The following is a 16,686-nucleotide window of genomic DNA, read 5'->3' as shown; positions in this document are numbered from 1 at the left end:
GGGAGAGTGGGGCGTTTCTTGGGTACGAGGTTTCTTTTCGGGGTAATGAAAATGTTCTGGAATTAGACGGTGATAATGGTTGCACAAGTTTGTGATAAACTAAACACCACTGAATCGTGTACTTTAAAATCATGAATTTATTTATTTTTTTTTTGGGCCACACCATGTGGCTTGTGGGGTCTTAGTTTCCCGACCAAGGATCAAACCCAGGCCTTAGGCAGTGAAAGCGCGGAGTCCTAACCACTGGACAGCCAGGAAATTCCCCAAATCATGAATCTTATGGTATGTGAATGATATCTCAACAAAACAAAGTGTTTTTTTTAAAAAAAAAGAGAAGAAAAAGACCAGAATATACGAACAAGTAAGTTATAGCCAGAGACTATGACCTGCCCGACTAGCTTGATTTAAAACAATAGCTTCTAAATGTACAAGTTATGTCTCTTAAATTTTTTTTTAAGGAAGAATGATTTTTTGACCTACTGTATAGCCAGAGAACTATACTCAATATTTTACAATAACCTATTAGGGAAAAGAATCTGAAAAACAATACATATCTATATATTTATATCTATCTATATCTGAATCACTTTGCTGTACATCTGAAACTACCACAACACTGTAAATCAACTATACTTCAATAAAATAAAAAAAGAAAACTTTGAAAGATTCGTATTTACATAAGAAAAATATTCCATTTCTATGATTCTATAACACTTTTGTAAATTAAATGAAAATTCTGAATTAAATTTTAAAAGAACAAGTAATTTGTGAGCATCTCAAACAAGTATAGAAGGGTAATTTATAATCATCAAATGCAGTTCCTCATTTATATAACATTGATTATTTCATAACACCTGGATACTCAATTTTTTTAAATCAGTTCTCAATAGAAAAGTAAATTCAACATTTCTCTCTTCTTCTTAATAAATAAAAGAAAAATTATTTTTTAAATTATATACGCAATTCTTATATATTAGAAAATTTGGGAGAAAGCAAGCAAAAATAGAAAATAACAATTGTCCATAGGCACACCCCTCCAAAAATCAAGCACCAAAAACATTTTAGGATTAGATTCTACAAACAGATGTTAAATTGCTCTTACCATTCCAATAGGCAAAATTCGTGCCACCTATAAACATGTACCTACAAGGAAACAAGAGAACAGACAGTACTTCACCATGAGCCCACAGCTACGGAGAACAGCCTCCCCTCTGAAAAGTAACACTCACATGTTCACACTGGCCCCTCGGGAAAGAATATCGTGAAGGGAGGAAGCCACCGTTTTAGTCTTGACTGTTGAGTGAGGTTGGCCCCAATGGTCTAACCAGCCAGTGTAGAATTCAGAATTGACCTGAAAAGAGAAGGGAATATGGAGCTTAGGATAGACTTAAGACCTTTACATGCTGGGCTTCTCAGTAACTACTGCCCTAGGTTCTCTACCGAGGAACAGGTGGGGAGAGGAGCTGACATTCACTCCTTTACCTGGAGCTGGAGGACCAATGAGGACATCCCATATAGCATTGCCTAAACTCAGGTCTCAGGTGTGGACAATACAGGTGTCCCTGAAAAGCTGTACCTGCATCAAAATCTTGTTTACCAATCCTCAGTTTGAATATGGTAGGGAAGTTTGTTGGGCAAAAGAATCAGATGACAAAATGTTTATAAAATAACTAGCTCCAAATTCACCCTTTGTGTGAATCTAGATTTTCAGATCTCAGGTTGACTTAAAGTGAGGTAGACTTGTCCAAATATTCTGCCAGGCAGGCCCCAAGCGCTTCATGTTTCTGTTGGACATGACCCTGCCAAGCCCTTGATCTACAGAAGGAAAGAGAAATCTGGACGTGTTCTGGGGACTTCTTGTCTCAGACTCCAGGAAATAGCTCCACCCGGAGTCTGGGAACTCGGGTTCTGCATGGCTCACGAAGCAGAGACCAGGTTCAGAAAAGGCTGCTTTGTACAAAGGTGGGTACACAGGCGGGGCAGCCTGACTTGCTGCACGGAAGGCACAGGATATTCCCCCTTACACGGGGCCAAGTGACAAGGACAACTGCCACAACTGCAAGGAGAAGGGAAGCACAGAGAGGGCTGCATCACTGATGGGCTGAGCACACCTGCCAGGACCTGGCCTCTGTCTCCACCTCCCAGGTGCCTACACAGCATGTCACAGAGCCCTGCGGCTCCCAGAGTGGTCAGCAACCCTACCTCCCCGAGTCACCTGGTTGCTTGTCAGAAATGCAGAATCTCAATCCCCTCCCAGACCCAACAGATCAACGTTTGCGTTTTAGCAAGAGTCCCACGTGATTTGTAAGCACACTAAAGGTGGAGAAGCTCTGTCACAAAGAGCTTTCAAGAAACACAGACCTGAACACAGATCCTGGCCCTGCCACTCACCAGCTGTACGACCCTGGGCAAGTGACATGGCCTCTGAGTTTCACTGAAAATGGAGACAATGATACTACCTATGAGAGCTGGCACGATGACCAAATACGATGAGGTATGCAAAAGCGCAGAGCCTGATGGAGGCGGGATGTTCACTTCGGTCCCCATTCTGCCCCCCTCCAGTGCAGGGCCTCAGTGTCAAGTAGCAGCACTGCTTCTGCTGTTTCCCATGTGTCCAGAAGGGGGTCTCTACACTCCCATCAGCTGCTGACCTCAGACTCAGAGAAACCAAGGATCCATTCCCACCCTCCGCAGCAGTTAATCGCTCTCTCCCAGCAGCGGTAATGAAGTTAGTACAAGCAAACAGTCTCCCCAGGCCTCACGCCTGATTCTTACCAAGGGTCCTTTGGGTTCACTCTTCCTCTGGATTAGGAAAGCAGCTGTGACGTTGACACCTGAAAAATGAGAGGGAGAAGAACGGTCAGCCATGGGAATGACAAGAAGTTAAATAAAAAGATTCCTTCGTAGGACTTGCACCTGAGGCCCCCGCCCTTCCCCACACCCCCAGGGGCTTGCACACCTCCAAGCTAGCTTTAGGTGGGGACTCAGGCCATCCATTTGACGGACCATGGGGACCACAGAATGATGCTTCCTCTGTGAACAGTGCTAGGGCCTCTCCTGACTGCTTTCCTTTGGGAGATCACGGCACAGGCTTTGAGCTTTCTCTGTGTCCCCGGCACCTGGACACACGGCTGGTCTCTCTCTCTCTCTCTCTCTCTCTGTCATTCCAGACCACTCGTAAACTCAATTTTTTCTTCTGAAATATTCCATTAGGATGCCTGTATCTCATCTGGCTTCCCATGACTCTGTTCTCCCCTCCACCTCTAAAGAGAGAAGGGGTTTCTCCCCAGAGAGGTAATGGGCTGCTTTACATCAGTGAACACGCACAGTGCTTCCCAGCCAGAGCAGAGGACACCCTGACCCCACACTGCACAGTCCAGTTCCCTCAGTCGGTGTCCCAGCGTGAAAGGGACACCAGCCAAGTCTCCAAAACCCCCCTGCTCTTGGACAAGCCTTGGGCTTCTCTGTAAGGCCAGCTTTCAGGAGGGAATGTGCTGATCAAGAAAGAATGGAATCTCATTTATTTTATGGCTGTAAATTTCTCACTATTAAGCATTCAGTAGCTTCCAGATCTTTAAATGCTGCTCTCAGGCGCCTCTCCTGGGATCTGACCCCAGGCACTGCCCCTCTTGCACACAAATGAATAAAGCTACCACAGCCCCACCTGCCTCAGGCACACTGGTCTTGAGTGTCTGTCCTTGAACCCACAGAAGAAGCATTATTTGTATGTGCTGTCACCCTACATACAAATAATGCTTACAACTAACTCATAATAATCTTCAATTTGTTCCTCCCAACAGAAGAATACTGTGCTTTTTCATCACTGTGTTGGGAAGTGTGCCAAAGCAGGACGAAACCAGCATGCCACTTCCTGTGCAGCTCTTTGTAGATGAGTTATTTCATCGCCAAATGCTCTGAGCAACGTACCATGTTTCTAGAAACACTCAATTCACTCAGAGCCAGTTACTTCCTTGTTGGTAGGGTAGAAGAATCTTTTTAAAAATGCAACTTCAGTTTTCTGTACATCCTTCTCAAAAGAAGGCAACGCTGGGTATGTGTCTCATCCGTCAGATGGGAGAACAGCGGGATCCTTATGCTACTTGAAGAGCTGGTCTTTTTGGGCGGGGCAGTAACTTTTCATTTTGAAATAATTTCAAATTTACAGAAAAGCTGTGAGAATAGTACAAAGAACTCATCTTCCCTTCACCCAGGTTCCCCAATTGTTAACATTTTCCCACATTCATCAGGTTTTCCCTCTCTATATGAATATACATTTTTTTTTTCTGAGCCGTTTGAGAATAATTTGCAGACAGAATGGCCCCTTACCCCTAGATACTTCAGTGTGTATCCCCTAAGGGCAAGGGCATTCTTTAAATAAACAGAATACAATGATAAAAAACAGGAAATTAACATGGATAGAATACTATTATCTAATCTAAAGGCTTTATTCAAAGACTTCAATTGTCTCAATAATGTCCTTCGTAACAACAACAAAGGAAAAAAAAAAAACCACGAAAAAAAAAGTCCAGGATCACACACTGCATTTAGCTGCCATGCCTTTTATGAAAGCTGCTCTCAACCTACATGAAGATTTCTTAATGTCATACAGCCCGAAGCATCCCAGCCCTCCTTTCATGTGTGGAACCTCAGCAGCTTACACAGCACTAATGCATCAGGAAGACAATTTTTCGTAGCATCCGCCAAACCACCTCCGGCCCATCACAGTTCCCAGCCTTATGAGTTTATGTAGAAAGAAAACGGAAGTACCAGGTAAGTTCCCCGAAACCCAGGACCGGCCTCAGAGTTCACGATGGCCACGACCCAGCCTGAGCATCCAGCCACAACTCGGGGGACAGGGGGAGCAGGGAAGAGCAGCACATCCCAGACAGAGCCTGAAAGGTGGAGCTCCTCAACCTGGAACTGCTCCTGGCAGGCAGCCCCTAAGAGAACAGGACTCCAGGCTGCAGCCAGCTCTGCCAGGGCTGGAAATGGAGCTCCTGACCTAAGGGCCAGCTCAGCTGACACAAAATGATCTCTGCAATGGAGGGGTGCAATATCAGGTGTTCTATTTTACCCGTTACCAGATACAGGAAAATCTGGGAAATCTCACTCGATATGCCCTTGCCACTTGAACAACAGCTGTCTAGAATGACCGATGGAGTAAAAAGCCCGAACCTGCCTGCTCAGCTGGGTTTCTGTGACTGTAGACACCAACCTGCTCCGAAGTCCACGGTGGCATAGAGCCCCTGCAGTGCCCCGCACTGCAGGAAGCTCTCATGCGCCCCGTCGGTGGTGAACAGAAGCACGTCCTCACCCAAGTGGTAGTGGAAACGCTTCTGCAGGAAACGCAGGTAGTTGTAATCACAGGTATAGTAGCTGCCATATTCATTTTCAACCTGCAAATTTAAAAAGAGGAGGGGAAAGAAATCAGGAGACTCCAACGTCCGAAGGCAAGCTTTTGTTTAGAGAAACTACCTGCACATCTCTGAGATGACAAGGCTTAGTAATATCCCCAAATATCTCCTACACTCAGTCCTCAAAACTCATCTTCCAAAAAGCAACTCAGCATAAAAACCTACCTTCTAATACCTCCCAGAAATAAGGAAAACAACCAATGTGTTAGTTTTCAGATTGTAGTGATATTGTCCCCTATAATACGTAACCGATACTTTACACATTACATAAATAATAATTTTCCATGGCAGAAATATTAAAAAATGAAGAAAAATCATCTGTTAATTCAGTGGGTAGAGGCCAAAGGATGTTGCTAGAGATCCTGCATTGTCAGCCTCCACAACAAAGAATTACTGGGTACAATGACAATAGTGCTGAAGTGTCCATTCTCAATGAGGTGGAGAGCATCCCCAAGGAGGTGGGAGCTGATTTTTATAGGATTTTAAAAAAAAAAAACCTTATTTTTCATATAAAGTATAGATATATGTACAATTACACAGTATATCTCAGGTATTAAAATTTCATGGGGGGCAATTAGAAAAATATGTCTAGAGAGGATCTTTAATGGGCAACAATGAAAAAAAGGTTAAGCAACATTGCTCTAAAGCAATAAAATGAATGACCTTCATTTATTTCCAATACACCAGATACACCAGAAAATCCAATACACCAAAGAATCTTAGAGGTATAGAGGTTGGTGAAAGAAGCATGACACTGAAAAATACACACGATACAATTTCCCGAATAGAAAATCGAAATCAGTCAAAACCAAACTATCAAGTCTTGGTGTGCACATAATTGGTAAAAGTGTAAAGAAAAGCAAGAAGCTGATGGCTACGAAAGTCAGAACAGTGAGAAGAAGTGGGGTGTGATGAAGAAGGACACCTGGGAAGCTTCCAGGGTCCTGGCCACGTACCATTTTCCATCTTGGGTGGTCATTCTGTAGCTGTTTTCATCATAATGCTTCATTATTGCACATTAATGTGTGTGTGGTATACGTCACAATTTTACAAAAATTTAAAAATTTCCCACACATAACAATTTCTACCTGCACACAACGCAAAACAAATTTTTGTGATCCTAGGGATACGTGGCCTTTGAACATGAGCATAAGAAACTGTGAGCCTCCAGAAAAGAGGTGCCCAGTCTGAGAGTGGTTGGAAGAGATGGTTAAGGAAGCTTCCCCACAGGGATTGCCCGAGGCAGCTCTAGAAAGAAAGGCACTCGCTGGTCAGGGAAGCGGGAGAGGTAGAGAGTATTCCTGCAAGGAGTATGCTGTTGGCAAAATTGCTAGTAGCTCCATGAAGCCTATGGACAGAGTCGGGGAGTGGGAAGGGAGTAGGGAGTGATGTAGAAGAACTAGACACCACCATCATCATCTGCAAAGCACCTCCTCCCAAATGGTTTAACGCACAATGGTTTTCTCAGCGAGAATCCCTCTGACTATACTCTCATGTTATGGGTTCAAGAAGCAAAACAGGGCTTCCCTGGTGGCGCGGTGGTTAAGAATCTGCCTGCCAATGCAGGGGACACGGGTTCAAGCCCTGGTCCGGGAAGATCCCACATGTCGCGGAGCAACTAAGCCCATGTGCCTGTACTGAGCCTGTGCTCTAGAACCCGCAAGCCACAACTACTGAAGCCTGTGCACCTAGAGCCTATGCTCTGCAACGAAGGGTAGCCCCTGCTCGCCGCAACTAGACAAAGCCTATGTGCAGCAACAAAGACCCAATGCAGCCAAAAATAAATAAATAAATAAATAATTTTAAAAAGAAGCAAAACAAGGACTTCCCTGGAGGTGCAGGGATTAAGACTGCGCTTCCAGTGCAGGGGACGCGGGTTCCATCCCTGGTCGGGGAACTAGGATCCCATATGCCGCGAGGTGCAGCCAAAAAAATACTAATAATAAATTAAATTTTAAAAAAAAAGAAGCAGCAAAACAGGTAGTGGTAGGCCAGTATCAAGGGCTTCACAGGTCATGAAGCCATCCTGCAATAGAAGGTGTTTGCCACTCACACAGAGCAGGAAACTCCCCTTGGATGACTGATCCTGATACTCTGATTAGTGCCTCAGAAGTCCCTTTGGAAATAATTGAAATAAATCTTAAGAAAAGCTTTGCAAATACTGGCAAGGTACTGTCCCCCTCGTTTTCTTTTTTCTCCTCTTTAATTAAGAGCTACTTAAATGGCTGTGTCTTCCTTCATCATCTGGCTGCCAAGAAGTTCAGAGCTAAATTTAAGGGTCGGCTTTAGCAACTAAGAGGGCCCAGAGCCTCTGCACCTCTCGTTCTTTTCTGGCCACGCCCCAAGCCAATGTCATTGATTTTCACTTACTCTTTCAAATCTTATTTATCCATTATCATCATTGTATTAAGATAAAATACAGGACTGTAGTTTAAACAGGATTGTAATAAATGCATATACCTAATTTGGTTAGGTTTTTCGAGAAAGAGAAAAGCTCAACATTCGCAAGACAGCTTCGTGCTGCGGTCACAGGCATCAGAGGCCCAAGAGTCCCTGTGCAAACCTCAGCTCTGCCTCTTCTTATCCAGGTGGCTCCACCCGTCAAATGTCTCTTTGCCTGTAAGAGGTGAGTGTACCTACCTCACTGGGTTGTATGAGGATTCACTGAGCCAATACATGAATAGGGCTTTTGCACAATACCTGGCACCTGGTAAGTGCTCAGAAAGCTGGCAATAAAGCATACAGTCAAGTTCTCTATCATTGCCAACGAGAGGAAAGCAGAGGTGTGTGTGGAGGCGGGGGAGGTAAGAGGAGAAACACACAGAAAAGGGCTTGAGACTCATAGACGAAGTTGCAGTTAGCCTCAGAGGAAAGCTGATTTTTCTAGAGTAGGAGTTTGCCAACTTTTTCTATAAAGGGCCAGAGAGTAAATATTTGGGGCTTTTTGGCCATATGTCTCTGTCTCAACTACTGAACCATGCTATTGTGGTTCACAAGCAGCCCCAGACAATATATAAATGGTCGGGCATGGTCATGTGCCAGTGGCCTTTATGTACAAAAACAGGCAGAGGGCCAGGTTTGCAGGTTGCAGGTCTTTGTTCTAGAATAATTATCTCACCCTGTAAGCTCCTTGATAAAGCAACAAAACACTGCAGACGTTTTCACTGCAGACTGAAAACTGAAACCTCTTCCCAAACAGCAGGTATAAACAGGGCTAATCCCTCATGATGAGTACCTCACAAATTGGATGAAGCAAATTTGTGGGTGGAAGGCCCCCACTCCTAATTATCAAGGGGCAAAAGGATTAGGTGGGATTTTAGCGGGTGGAGATGTGACGGGGGGAAGGGAGAGGAAGGAAGCTGAGTCCTCCGGCAGGATCCACGGTCAAGTTCAAGTCATCTGAGGTTGCCAGGGATGGACATGGGAGGAAATTCCCCCCAAGACAGCCAACTTTGCTCTCCCTTGCACAGTTCATATTTGTTGACATTGTGGTGCATTTCAATAACCAAAAGGTACAGAAAAGCCCTCAGCAAAAATTGAAAGTGATTTCGGCAGAAGCAGAGACTAAAAAGCAAGGGAAATTGAGGAAAACCTGAGATCAAGAGAAAGGAAGAAGACCCAGCTATGCAGATACACCCAGTTTCAGCCTTGAAATCTTCATACAGGAAAATGGGCTCCTGTAAGCTTAACTGGTACAGACTCAGGACAGGTGAGGGGCAGTGAGTGCTATCAGTACACCCCTCTGGGAGTAGCAGCCTGGCCTCTCTCCACCACGCAGGGCACCCTGGCCAGCCCAGCCCTCTCATATCTGAAGGGCATGGAAATAGCCAGGCTCCCTCCCCACAATGACCGTCCCTGCAAACACTCCACGGTGCTGTTCACAAGAAGGAAATCTGGCCCACGCTCCCCTAGGGAGCACCGCACGCACCCCCTTGCTGGTCCGGGATGCAGCCAGTTTTACATAACGTATTCTTTGCAATCAGAGCATCCTTGGTAAATGACCAACAGACATGGTTTTGTTTTACCTAAGTATTTTTACAAACATCAAAAATCATCGCAGGTCAAGTGTACCTATTTTTCACTTGAAAAGTTCTTGCCACGTGATATACCTCACAATCTACCAGTCACTGCAAAGTGAAAAACACATGGAAGAAGGAAAGTGAGGGCAGGAAGTGGGAGAGAAAACACAGTGGCCCCAATTCACTGCATCCTCTTTCCACACCCATGGAAACTGACGGCCTAGGCAGTGCAGACGCCAAAGTGGGTCAGTCCATGCTGCATCCCTGTGGCCAGAAGGCAACGTGGCACCGGAGAGGAGCCAGGCTGCAACACCTGCCAGCTGCGTGACCTTGGCCAAGTCACTTAACCTCTTTGAAGATGGTGGTTGGAATAACTGAATAGCATTTGTAGGGTATCCAGCAGAGAGTCTCACACAGTAAGCATTCAAAAATGGTAATGCCTCCCCAGAATGCAATTTAAATCAAAGCACCATCTGTGGCATTGCCTCTTAAAGAAACAGACATATGAAGATAAACAGCAAGGACCTACTGTATAGCACAGGGAACTATATTCAATATCTTGTAATAACTTAGAGTGGAAAAGAATCTGGAAGAGAATATATATACGTATATATGTATATGACTGAATCACTTTGCTGTACACCTGAAACTAACACAACATAGCAAATCAACTATACTTCAATTTTAAAAATTAAAAAGAAAAACAAAAAGAAAGAAATAGACATATGAGGTTCATGTCTGCTTCGTTCCCATATATAATGTGGATGGATGGAAACCTCCCCTGACCCGGCCAGGCTCCTCCCTGCAGTTACCTGCATTGTTATAATCGGCCCTCCATTCTGATAGAGGAGGGGCCTCATCTTGGGCAGAAGGATTCCCAACCACTTGTCCACAGCTGCAAGGTAATCTGGAAGACAACCAGGTTTAACACCATCACACGCCTTTTTCTACAAAGAGACACAACACAGCCTATTACCCTGGGGCTGGCAGCAGAGATTGAACAGACTGGATTCAACAACCACTTTCTGAAATGGGTGGCGCTACATGCACTAAAAGTCTGCTAAAAGTTGTCCTGCTGGGCTTCCCTGGTGGCGCAGTGGTTGAGAGTCCGCCTGCCGATGCAGGGGACACGGGTTCGTGCCCCGGTCCGGGAAGATCCCGCATGCCACGGAGCGGCTGGGCCTGTGAGCCATGGCCGCTGAGCCTGCGCGTCTGCAACGGGAGAGGCCACAACAGTGAGAGGCCCGCATACCGCAAAAAAAAAAAAAAAAAAAAAAAAGTTGTCCTGCCGAGAGTTGTCTCCTCAGTGGAGCTCTGAGAGGACAAGGACCAGTATGCCTGGTATCTGCCCCTGCCATTAGGACAAAAAGCCTGCAGCACAGGAGGCATCCACCAATGTTTGTTGAATGACTGAGTGATGTGTCCTCTCTGTCACAGTTGAGTTTTTTTAAAATTAAGTTCTAATCAATTATACATTTACATTGTCAAATGGGGATAACAGAGTACATAGGTCATAAAGTTGTTGTAAGGATTAACTGAGATAAAATGTGGAAAAACACTAATATACTAAGAGCGTAAAATGTGAGGGTAGTACACTAAGAAGGAAATGCATATAGAACATAATATACTAGCCTTTTACACAGCAAATTTAATCAGTGTTAGCTGCTCTTATGACCAGCTTCATCACCAAGAGAAACTGAAGCCTTCAGAAGACAGAAATGCAGCTAAGAACTCTACTCAATTCTCTGTAATGACCTATATGGGAAATGAATCTAAAAAAGAGTTGAGATATGTATATGTATAGCTGATTCACTTTGCTGTACAGCAGAAAGTAACACAACATTGTAAATCAACTATACTCCAATAAAAATTAAAAAAAAAAAAAAGAACAGCAGCTAAATGGGACCTGCAGATCGATCAGGGTTTACAGCTAGACAAGAAAAAAACCTATCATTTTATCTATCATTTAGTTATCTAACTCTGTAAAAGTAGACAAAGGAACTGAAGACACCGCAGCTACTGAGAAATCCAGTGACACCACCGCAGAAACTACATCTGCCATTCTGATTAGCTGGGAGTCGGCACCAGCCATGTCGTATTCTAAGAACAGAGGCAGAGAAAGCATTAAACTCAGCCAGTGAACCGCAAACAGGGCCCAGTGCCAACTCAAAGAGTTCCCAGGGTATCAGCGAGATCTGGTCAAGTTGTTCGAATAATCCTTCTTTCCTAAAACATTCAGTACCTGGAGGAGCATGATGAACGCTCACACTTTTGCTAAACTTTCAGAAGCATTCGCCCAGGAGTACCCCAGCCTTCGAAATACCTGACTCTTTTGATATAAATTATCTAAGCTTTCTTAAATTCTCTTACGACATCTGTAACAACTTACCTGGATCACTAGAACGGAGAACAATAGATTCGTTCTCTAGTAGCCAAGCAGGTAATCCTCCCTAGGAGAGGGGGAAAAAAAAAAAAAAAAAAGGAAGAAGAGGCCATGATAAGGTCTTAGGGGAGACAGAAATTACTATTAGCAGTGAGGGGAAAGAAGAAAAATGTCATGGAGAAGGGGTATTTGAGCTGGGCTTTCTGGGTTGTAACTTTCAGGGCAATTAGAAATTGTAAACATAATAAAAATAAGATCACTGGGCATGAATGCAATGTTTTGAGAATCAAAGCCTTTTCTACAGATTCCTCCACTTAACCTCACAACTACCCTGTGAGGCAGACAGAGGCCACACCATGAACTTGTTTTTACAGATGAGGAAACTGACTTCTGTACGTGACCACCAAGAGGAGGACCCATGCCTTGTGACCCCTCCCTGCTCCTCTCTGCCTGGGCACTGCTCAAGGTAAAAGACAACTGGGTTTGCTCAGTCACAGGCCCATGTTACCTGGAATTAGAGACTTACCAACGCTGCTTTAGTTCACTTGCCTCCAGATCCCTGCCTGACCGCACACCAGGCAGGCAGGGCAGGCCCAGCCGCACTCACCATGTCCCACTCTGCACAGATGTAAGGTCCAGGCCTCAGGATGACCAGCAGTCCCAGCTCATGTGCCAGCTGAATAAAATGCTCCACGTCGTGGTCCCCAGTGAACTCGTACTGTCCTGGCTGGGGCTCGTGGAAGTTCCAGGCCACGTACCTGCCAAGACACACACAGCCCCTTCCTGGAAATAGCTCAAAAATCCAGGTGTCCTACATGAATTTCTGAACAGTCTGCAGAACTATAAACCCGCAGGACACACAGACATCTTCCTAAGGCAGACGCGCAGAAAAGAAGCCTTCTTTTGAGCTTTCACAGCAGCTACCAAGAGAATCAAACTTGTGGGGAACACTTTTAAGTGTATGACCCTCAAAGAACGCCCATTCCTATTTAATGCTTGACTTAAAAAAAAAGACAGAGTTCATGGACACAAATTACTGCTATGGAAAAATTACTTATGCCTATGTAAGGGCTTAGGAAAAATGAAAATATCTGTGCTAAAGTAATAAGAGGCATACTTATTATTTTTTTTTTTTTTGCGGTACGCGGGCCTCTCACTGCCATGGCCTCTCCCATCGCGGAGCACAGGCTCCGGACGCGCAGGCTCAGCGGCCACGGACCATGGGCCCAGCCACCCCGCGGCACGCGGGATCCTCCCAGACCGGGGCACGAACCTGCGTCCCCCGCATCGGCAGGCGGACTCCCAACCACTGCGCCACCAGGGAAGCCCCATACTTATTTTTTGAAAAATATTTTTCAATAAAAATGGGAAAACCTCCAAGCCCTGCGTCCTCCTAACAAAAGATTTTGTCAGGAATAGTCCAAAGGAGGTAAAATAACAAAAATTCTGGGACTTCCCTGGTGGCGCCACAACTACTGAGCCTGCGCTCTAGAGCTTGCGTTCCACAATTACTGAGCCCGCATGCCACAACTACTGAAGCCCGCGTGCCTAAAGCCCATGCTCCACAACAAGAGAAGCCACCGCAATGAGAAGGAGCCCGCACATCACAATGAAGAGTAGCCCCCGCTCGCCACAACTAGAGAAAGCCTGTGTGCACCAATGAAGACCCAATGCAGCCAAAAATGAATAAATAAATTTATAAAAAATAAAATTCCGACCAGCTCCTTGGGCTGCCTGCAGCATGGGACACAAACTTATTTATTTATTTATTTTTAACAGTTTATTTTTTTGAATTAAATTTTTGGCTGCGTTGGGTCTTCATTGCTGCGTGCGGGCTTTCTCTAGTTGCAGCGAGTGGGGCCTACTCTTCGTTGTGGTGCACGGGCTTCTGCTTGCGGCGGCTTCTCTTGTTGCGGAGCACGGGCTCTAGGCGCGCAGGCTTCACTAGTTGTGGTTCGTGGGCTCTGGAGCGCAGGCTCAGTAGTTGTGGCACATGGGCTTAGTTGCTCCGCGGCATGTGGGATCTTCCCGGACCAGGGCTCGAACCTATATCCCCTGCATTGGCAGGTGGATTCTTAACCACTGTGCCACCAGGGAAGCCCTGGGACACAACTTTAAATATGAAGCCACCCACTGCCATCACAAAGGTGTCTTTGATGACCCCTGGCTTGTGTTTTTTTCCCACAATCCCATGGTTTCAGGGTTCCCTGGAACAGTCTTGGTCCCCCAGAACTTAGTGTTGAAACTACAGACATGTCCCAGTGGCCCTAGAACCAGAATAACAAGTGGGATTCTTCCTAACTATCTGTCCCAGGAATCTGCCGCTGGGTTTTCTCACCCTTTATCTTTGAAGAGTTATCAGCAATCCACATCACCAGTGCAGAAACCAAAGTGGCCAGCCACCCCAACCTCCTTCTCAATTAGTCACTTTACAACAGCAGAAGAGATAAGGAGAGATAGTTTTGGGGTAAAATTCTGTAACCTTGGGCCATGGAATCACCCCAGCAGAACCACAAAGACAAACTAGGTTTCAGGAATCTACCCAGCAAGGCATATCCCTCTAGGAGCTGAGAGGAGCTATGGTTGCCTACCAACACCCTTATCTTCAAATCTCAGCGGAACCTCTGTCCAAACACATGTGCCTGGGCAAATTTCAGTTTCGCCAGCTGCAAACAAGAAGGGTGACCTTGGAGAAATGGCATCATCCATGTAACGTGCCCTGCACACAGTAAACACTCAACCATTGTTACTTCCCTTTGCCCTTTCAAGATGATATCCATTGTATGATTTCTGGTGACAAAGTTCAAGGTTGGAAGAAGTAGTTAACTGTCTAAAGAAGGGACACTCAAGCCCATGACTAGCCTCTCCCGGGACCCCAGACCAGGCTATTCCCCGTTCTGAGCAATGAAACAGCTGCACCGAGAGATGCAGCTGGACCCTCCCTCCAGGGGTGGGTGTCCAGGCCCAGGTGAGAGCCCAGTGCCCTCCTACTTACGTCTGGATGGCATTCAGTCCAGCCATCTTCATCTTCAGCAGCCGATCCTTCCAGTAGAAACGGGGCACGCGGAAATAGTGAATGCTTCCCGAGATGTAGCGGAAGGGCTGGCCATCCTTGAGGAAGCAGTTGTGGCCGTAATCGATCTCGAAAGTCCTCTGGGAGGCGTTCTACAGAGCAAGGACGGAACCACATGAGAACTTCCACCCTCCGCATCTCAGAAGCAGACGCTTCAACAGTGGCAACTGACTCCCTACCCTCTTAGTTTGTGTACGTTCTTGATTCTGGGCTATAAAGCAACCCACTGCTAAGTCAGGGCATGGAGGAGCCACGTGCAGGATTCCAGAGGCCGGCACCAATGTGACAATCAGTGGGTGAGCTGCAGAATTTACATGCCCAAAGAGAAAACCCTGCTGCAGGGGACTCTTCGCAAGGTGTGGCGAAGCTCAGTGTGCTGGGGCTGGAACACACACACACATATCCTGGACTCCATGGCTGTGACCTGCCAGAGCTCTGGGTGTCCCTCAACAGGAATGTCGTTGTGCTGAAAGCAACAGATCAGAAGTCCGAAGCCCTGAAGCCTTATCCTAGGTGCTGCGCTGAGTCCCACAATGACTGAGCATCCCTCTCTAACCCTGCATCTCTTCATCCATAAGTATGCAGGATGCCAGACTAAATGAACTCTAAGGCAATATGTGCGACCCAATTTGTAGGTTGTGAACTCAATTTGGTGATGATTGGCACTTTTTTTAATGGAAGAGAATAGAAATATCAGTGTATTGCACATAGTAAAGACAAGTGTTTTTTTAAAAATTTATTTTATTGAAGTACAGTCGATTTACAATGTTGTCTTAATTTCTGCTGTACAGAAAAGTGATTGTTATACACATATATACATTCTTTTTCATATTCTTTTCCATTATGGTTTACACAGGATATTGAATATAGTTCCCTGTGTTACACAGTAGGACCTTGTTGTTTATCCATTCTATATATAATAGTTTGCATCTGTTAATCCCAAACTCCCACTCCATCCCTCTCCCAACCCCCTCCCCCTTGGCAACCACAGGTCTGTTCTCTATGAAAACAAGTGTCATTTTATGAAATTTTGTTATATATACATATATAGAGTTGCATATGGTTGTACGTCTCTGTGGGGTTGAGATGTAAGATGTATTTCTATTAGCAACTAATCAAGATGCTTTTTTTTTTTTTTTTTTTTGCGGTACTGGGGCCTCTCACTGTTGTGGCCTCTCCCGTTGCGGAGCACAGGCTCCGGACGCGCAGGCTCAGCGGCCATGGCTCACGGGCCCAGCCGCTCTGCGGCATGTGGGATCTTCCCGGACCGCGGCATGAACCCGTGTCCCCTGCATCGGCAGGTGGACTCTCAACCACTGCGCCACCAGGGACGCCCAAGATGTATTTCTAGAAGTCAAATCAAAGTTTGAGAAACACAGTTTGGGGATCACTTCAGGAGCTGAAATGCTAGGATTTGAAAGGGAAGATCTCTGGGACTTCCCTGGCGGTCCAGTGGTTAAGACTCTGTACTTCCAGTGCAGGGGCTTGGGTTGGATCCCTGGTCAGGGAACTAAAATCCCACATGCCATGCAGCGTGGCCAAAAAAAATTTTTTAATTGAAAAAAAAAAAGAAAAAGAAAAGAAAGGGGAGACCTCAAAGGGGAGGCGGACTGTGAGGTAGAATAGAACACTGCCCTCTGGTGGATATAAAAAGGCAGCAATAGACCTCAGGTTCCAACAGGACAAGGACTAGAAGAGACCATTTAATTAGTGTCCTCCATTGTTGGTAAGATTCCTTGTGCATCTTTAGGCTTTTTTTTTTTAAATCTCTTTTTCATAGCAGCATCACAGTCCATG

At 45.5% G+C, this 16,686-nt stretch overlaps 1 protein-coding gene across 2 annotated transcripts in view; it reads right to left on the bottom strand.

The window, feature by feature from the left end:
- The window catches only part of GLB1 (galactosidase beta 1), an 89,605-nt gene that overhangs the window by 52,180 nt on the left and 20,739 nt on the right, over positions 1 to 16,686 (bottom strand). For both annotated transcript variants that reach the window (XM_030830059.2, XM_060307444.1), the window contains exons 2-9: positions 14,812 to 14,981; positions 12,424 to 12,574; positions 11,823 to 11,883; positions 10,246 to 10,340; positions 5,216 to 5,396; positions 2,776 to 2,834; positions 1,230 to 1,351; positions 1,103 to 1,143 (exon numbers count right to left, since the gene is read on the bottom strand). In XM_030830059.2, the coding sequence (XP_030685919.1) occupies positions 1,103 to 1,143; positions 1,230 to 1,351; positions 2,776 to 2,834; positions 5,216 to 5,396; positions 10,246 to 10,340; positions 11,823 to 11,883; positions 12,424 to 12,574; positions 14,812 to 14,981 (880 nt within the window). The remainder of the gene's footprint in view (positions 1 to 1,102; positions 1,144 to 1,229; positions 1,352 to 2,775; positions 2,835 to 5,215; positions 5,397 to 10,245; positions 10,341 to 11,822; positions 11,884 to 12,423; positions 12,575 to 14,811; positions 14,982 to 16,686) is intronic.

This window comes from Globicephala melas, chromosome 11 (assembly GCF_963455315.2).
Source record: "Globicephala melas chromosome 11, mGloMel1.2, whole genome shotgun sequence".
Taxonomy (NCBI): Eukaryota; Metazoa; Chordata; class Mammalia; order Artiodactyla; family Delphinidae; genus Globicephala; species Globicephala melas.
Note: the sequence above shows the minus strand (reverse complement) of the source record. Positions and strands in the feature narration are given on the sequence as shown.